The following is a 6,613-nucleotide window of genomic DNA, read 5'->3' as shown; positions in this document are numbered from 1 at the left end:
TGCGGGTCAGTACAGGCTGACGGGAAACATCCGGTTGTGGGCTGTGATGTCCGGCGCGCGGTGGTGGGAGGTAACAGAGAAGGAGGACTGCTTCGCTGATGTGGTGGTGTCGGGGAGCTTGTCGGCCATTTTCAAGGTGGGTGTGAACTCCGGGGAGTGTTTATGCGCGGCTTGAGGAGGTTGAGCAGCTCCAATCAGGAAGAGGATTGGATTTGTATGCATGGAAACAAGGTGGTGGATGTGAACACTAATAAGAAGAAGAAAGAGGGGAGTGGTTGTAAAAAATTGTTAGATTAGGATTTGGGGGAAGCAGGATGGATGTTTTGTGGAAGGAGGAGCAATGTGTGGAAGTATGAGACACTTCATCATCCGGGGGTTAGCTTGGATGAGCACGAAATGGACGGGACTACTAGTCTCGTCCATTTGTTTTGGCATGCTAATATGGGACACTTCATCATCTAGGGGTTAGGTTGGATGAGCATGAAATGGATGAGACTACTACTCTCGTCCATTTGGTTTGGCATGCTAATACTGGATTAACATGCCTTAACTACACGGGACTAGTAGTCCGTGTAGTTCAAAAAAAATTCCCGCAGCGAAATTGACCCTTTTCATTTGAGCTAGCGCTGAGATGAAAATGGTTGATTTTGCTGTTTTTTTGGAGAAGATCGATTTTGCTCATTAAATTTGTAAAAGGGTTGTTTTTAAAAATTTTGTCTTATTTTAAAAGAAGATATGCTCGAGTCATAAAAAAAGTAAAATAGAGTTTTACCATTTTCAGAGAGGATAATGGTAGGGTTCCCATAGTTTTCCTTGACATATGTTACAGCTTTGTACATTCCCCACGGCACAATGTAAAGCCACTTGGAGTTCGCCTATGTCAAGAATAGAGAAAGAAATCTGTTGGTATTGCACTTTAATTAATTAATTAAAGAGAGCATTATCTTCTATATTTGTAAATAAGAAAAAAGCTATCTATAGAAAAGTCTCCGAAATGAGCACTCTGAAAAAGTGAAATTGTAAGAAAATATTACAAAATATTCACATCCTCCTCAAACTCGTGTTATTTTCTAGATTTAGAGCTCTTGACTTTGATTCCATGTGAAACATGAGAAAGAAATCTCTTATTATTCTTGATACAAATAAAAGGGCACCACGTACTCTGTATACATATTGATGTTACGTATTGATGTGTGTTAACCATGTAAAATTTCATATATTAAAGGTCCAAAACTCTAAAAAACACTACGAGATGGAAAAATACTAGAATATGCAGTATGTAAGAGCCAGCCTACAAAGATATTAAACTTCATTCCTCGCTTTGCATCTAAACAAAGTAATTAAAAAAAGTTGCCGTATAATAAAATTTCAGTAGGATTCGGATCCTCTCCACTATGAAAAAAATAGTGGAGGGACCACTACATAATCACAGCCATTGATTATCTAGTTGATGGTTATGATTTTTTCTTTTAGTGCAAATTAGGAATGAGTGCAATACACGGGGGTATGGTAAGTGTTAGATTTAGATTGTATCATAACCGTCTACTAAATAATTAATGCTTGAGATTAAAAGTAGTGGTCTCTCCACTACTTTTTTGTAGTGGAGAGGATCCAAATCCATTTCAGTAATTACCTGTGGTCCAATTGGCACTCCGTTACGATCAACTGCATAGTTGAAAACAAGCAGGGAAACAAAATTAATAAAGCTAAGCAAATGATGATATATGGACATATAAAGATATGGATGGGGTAGAGATCAAGCTCACAAGCAAATCCAACTCTCCAGTCAAGAGCATAGCTAGTAGATTTTGCTTGCTTTGGCACGTGAGGATCATACATATAATAAGCAGTGTATTGATTGATTCCCACAAAATCTATGGATCCTTTTACCATTTGAACCTCATTTGGAGTAAATTTAGGCAGCCTTTCGTTAACAATCTCTTGTAGTGATTTTGGATACTCGCCATAGATTACTGGGTGGAGAAACCTAAGCATGGAAAATAACAGTAAAAATTTAGGCAGTAACTAATTTCAAGAGAAAACTTTATGAACTTGCTGTGTTAGTAATTTAAAATGTTATTTACCATCCGATATGGAAGTCCCTTGCTCTTTGAGCTGCTGCTTGGTCATCCGTGGAGTTGGATAAAGGTTCATACCAAACAAAATCTAATAGGATTCCTATTCTTCCTTTTTGTGTAGCCTGAAAAGATCAGAAATAGCAATATCATAAATAAAATGAAAACGTTATCTGCCAATTAACCCCTAATAATGAACTTGAAGGAAATTACTGTCATGACCCACATATATCTAGTTAATGTTTGAGTCTTTGTGTAAAGTTCGGCTAACTCTAGTTTTGAGCTAAACGAGTTCTATCTATTTTGATCGAGGCGAGGTGTGGTTAAATACAGTACCAGTTCCAAAGGTCTTCTGTTTTGGCTTACGAAATACTAGGTCAGTTTTGATCTAGTTTTTCTTAAGCAAGCTTCTTAACCAAAATAGGATCATGATTAATCTTGGTCCCATATTAGAAAGTTATGTCCTTTCTTTCTTCGTCTATTTTCTCGATATCCTTAATTGATGATAACAATGCAAGTAATTCATTTAATTACCTGATATTTTTCTCGGTATCTCTTCACTGCAGCAGCATGAGAGAGGATCAAATTGTGGGCAACAATGTAAGGCTCAGTAGCAGAGTTACCACCAGCACTGCAGTTTGTGCATCTTGCAGGGGCAAAACTGCCTTCATCATATCCAAGAGCAGCCACCACTCTTGGCTCATTAAATGTCATCCAGTGTTTAACTCTATCCCCAAATGTTTTGAAACAAAAATCTGCGTAATCTGCATAATCCTTCCTGCAACACAATGAGAAATCCACCTCTGATACTTTATCTTTTTTTTCATTATAATCATTTCAATTTTCTTAATTTCGTAATGAACACTAATATAGTGATAAGATTATAGTCAACTAAATAAATAAGACTCAAAGTTGATTAAGAAGGATAGCTAGTTATTAATTATATTTAATGATGAAGATAGTTTGAACATAGATGAATGGGAAAATAGGATTCATTTATGCTAAAGACTTCTCTTGTTTTGTCGACATGGTCACTATATGCGAGTGAATCCTTGTCTAAATAAAATTATCAAAAAACTAAAGAAGAAATTAGATTTCTTTTGGCTAAGAGAATGATTTTTTATTTTTTGGTTATATTTTTTAATAAATTTATTTGCCCCTTAATCATTTTGTACCATCTCAATATTCTGTAATGAAATATTGGAATATAGTACAACTGACACAGAAATCGAAAATATTAGGAGAAAACAGAAAATTCAGGAGTTGATACAAGAAAGCTTACACAACCCTGTGACTTAACAAGCCCATATACTTCTTCTCTAGTGTTGCCGGGAGATCATAGTGATATAAATTTGCATATGGAGTGATGCCTACAAAGAGATATTTCAAGCATGGTCAAAAATTTGCACCAAATTTAATATAGAGATTACAAATATCAAGCATGAGGAAGCACCTCGTCGTATCATGTAGTTTATCAATCGGTTGTAATACGCCACACCTTTCCAGTTTACCTTTCCCGTGCCATCTATTAAGAAAAAAGTAAATATATTCGTAATTCGGATTAAGGAAATGATCCATAAAAATCAAACGTATTTCTAAGTTATTATATATGAGCTTGAATCGAACCAACTGTACATCGCAATATACCTGGAAAAATTCGTGACCATGAAATTGAGAAGCGATATGCATCGAAATTCATCTTTTTCATGATGTTGATATCTCCCTGCACCACAATTCCAATAGTATTCAAATCCATTATGTACATATAATAAAATAATAATTGTAATATGCTAATTAGTATCACCCTGGTTAGAAAAGCTTCGTGTTTGACAGGTAATATGACTTACACTTGCTTATCATTTGTAATATGTTTTTCTTCTTGATATATAAATGTCAGTTGGTCCCATTTTTACATCATAGTTTGGTTCATTCAGATATTTTAGTTAATTGCCATCAAATTTACAGTTGGAGATTTGAGGGTATAATATATAAATCTAAAACAATGCACTGTTATTATTGTTTAAAGTTTTTCTAATATAGGCACAAGAAGGTTGATATATTTATAAATAAAACAAAGTTCGGTAAATACGCTGCATTTATGACAGAACGTACGTCTTCCTACGAAGCAAAATTAAAGAAACTCTCATTGACGATAAAAATTAGTTCAATCATGTAATGATTTCAAACTGATGCCAACAAAAAGCTTGTTGAAAGTTAAACCTCCCTAAAATAAATCCGTTTTTATCTGCCTCAATTTACAATAAAAGATATTTGCTTAATAAAGGTTCCAGATGTTCAAGACAAAAAATATGGTATTCAGTCGAATGGAAAGAAAATAGAATAAACTATATCTACAAGTTTATACATTGCAGCATTGTAGTATAAAAATAGTATAATTTTCTAATCTAAATAGCGAGATATGTGTTAACCTTGTATCGATGGTATTCGTCCACCGCCCTATCCGCAGTAGCATTATTCGCAATATTTCCTGCTCAATGCTTAAAATAAATTAGCAAACAGAGTACAAAAATTTCACACATTTCCAAAAAAGGACAGCTAGGATTTTACCAGGAACATGAACGAACACATCCCAGATGCTGGGCCCACGTCCGTCCTTGAGAGCCATGCCCTCCACTTGATAAGCCGACGCCGCAGTCCCGAACGTGAACCCATCCGGGAATCCGGCCCGGTTCAAAACACCGGTGTTCGACCGGTACGGGTTAGCCGTAACGGCGTTGACCGCATTGCTCTCGGCGGAGCACCAGACCGCGAGGAGAAGCACTGAGAAGAGGAGTCGTCGAGTCTTCATGTTGAAGGGTGGGGGGATATTGAGGGGGTGGGAGTTTGAGAGTGGAGGTATTTGTAGACCGTTGGAGTGACCACATGGGATTTTTATGCGGGTGGGCGCGTAGAGTGCCGTGCCGGAATGCGGGCGGGTCGAGGGGAACGTGACGGCGATCACGGAGATTTGAAGGTGATGGTGCGAAATCACTGCAATGCCCTTGCGGTGGGAAAGGGGCTGACGGGAGTCTAATTCCTAAGTCATTGATGTTAATTTCTTTTTTATTTTTCATTTTCTAACCTACTGGATTACTTTTAAGAAGTTGTTATGAGGTTTGATATGTTTAAGAATAATAATATCACATGTTTAATCAGTTACACATATTAACATGGAACTTAATTTTCGTGATAGTTTTCATTATAGAACTTTAAAGTTTTAAAAGAGATCGTAATGAAAGCACAATAAGTGATTGAATGGTTAATTTACAGCTTCCGTACATATTTATGGCTAATCCAATTCAAAACGTGGTGGGTGCTCGTGTCAAGTAGTTGATATTAGGATTTGGATCCTACTTGGTACAGAAAAAGTAGCGAAGAAACTGTTACCATAGTAGAAACAACTAATTTATTTAGTATATGATTATAATTCAATCTAAATTTAGCACTCATTCCTAGGACACATCGAAACTTCATCACAGTTTCTTGAAGAAGAAAAAATTCAACGATCCATATCCTCGTAAATAATATACAAATTCATTCAGAAAACTATAACTCTTCTCAAAGCAATCAACGCTGACGTATTATCCGATACAAATGTCACAATATTAGTCCAATTTTCACAATAGACACAAACTTTGACCATCATTAATCAAGTTCTTTATGTTCGTTCAAATTAAATTGATGTAAGCATTAACGATCACATTCTGTCATTTGATCCCAAAGAACACCTAAAAAACAAAAGACTTATCTGTAATTAATTCTCAAAGTTCATCTCCGCATCCAAGCTTCAACATTATTTAGACTCAAAACTTAGCTCACACTATGTATTATAAGCGGTGAATCAAACTTGCACGCGACACATGCAGTTACGAGTTTTATCGTGACGCATGAGCAACTAAAATGGATCCAAAAACAGCAAGCACATTAAAGGCTTCACTAACTAAAAACTGAATATATGCATGCACCATGCATTTTGAACGCGATAAGGTTCCTGCGTTATGTTAGATATATTATCGTCGTCGTCATCATCAACCCTCCTTAATTTGGATTCTAGCTCAATCAATCATGCATATATTTGTCGGTCGGCTATTATTAAGCACGGCTACTATTTATTAGGACGTAGACCTTATCCAAGTCCAATATCTGGTCTCTATCCGATCACGATCAGCAACCATACGTCATCACAATTTCAAATCCGTGGGCCATCGTGATTAGCACAATCGACGAAATTAACATTTAGGCACCAATCACCTCTATCAGAATGCTGAAAGTAACTATATTTCTCTCTCCGTAATAAGAGACCATCTCTGATGAAGAAAACCGAGAGGTCTATGTTAATTTATCCTATAGTAACTAAGTTTTTCAATTGAGATCTATCTGTTGGATAGCAGGTTCATAATCTGTTTTTGTAACAGGTTATTAGAATTCCTAATCTATTTTGGTAACATAATTCTTAATTTGTTTTGGTAACAGGTTATTAGGATTCCTAATTTGTTTTGTTTTTTGTTTTAGAATTCCTAGTCTGTTTTGGTTTTAGG

At 36.0% G+C, this 6,613-nt stretch overlaps 1 protein-coding gene across 1 annotated transcript in view; it reads right to left on the bottom strand.

Moving 5' to 3' along the window:
- LOC109846401 (beta-glucosidase 1-like) overlaps nt 1–5,053 on the bottom strand; it is a 6,368-nt gene extending 1,315 nt beyond the window's left edge. The window contains exons 1-10 of the mRNA XM_020415637.1: nt 4,644–5,053; nt 4,505–4,563; nt 3,723–3,798; nt 3,529–3,600; nt 3,358–3,445; nt 2,610–2,853; nt 2,085–2,200; nt 1,767–1,987; nt 1,634–1,665; nt 773–875 (exon numbers count right to left, since the gene is read on the bottom strand). Of these exons, the coding sequence (XP_020271226.1) occupies nt 773–875; nt 1,634–1,665; nt 1,767–1,987; nt 2,085–2,200; nt 2,610–2,853; nt 3,358–3,445; nt 3,529–3,600; nt 3,723–3,798; nt 4,505–4,563; nt 4,644–4,884 (1,252 nt within the window). The 5' untranslated portion in view covers nt 4,885–5,053. The remainder of the gene's footprint in view (nt 1–772; nt 876–1,633; nt 1,666–1,766; nt 1,988–2,084; nt 2,201–2,609; nt 2,854–3,357; nt 3,446–3,528; nt 3,601–3,722; nt 3,799–4,504; nt 4,564–4,643) is intronic.

The sequence above is a fragment of the Asparagus officinalis genome, chromosome 6 (genome assembly GCF_001876935.1).
Source record: "Asparagus officinalis chromosome 6, Aspof.V1, whole genome shotgun sequence".
Taxonomy (NCBI): domain Eukaryota; kingdom Viridiplantae; phylum Streptophyta; class Magnoliopsida; order Asparagales; family Asparagaceae; genus Asparagus; species Asparagus officinalis.
The sequence above is the reverse complement of the archived record's forward strand: the minus strand, read 5'-3'. Positions and strand labels throughout refer to the sequence as shown.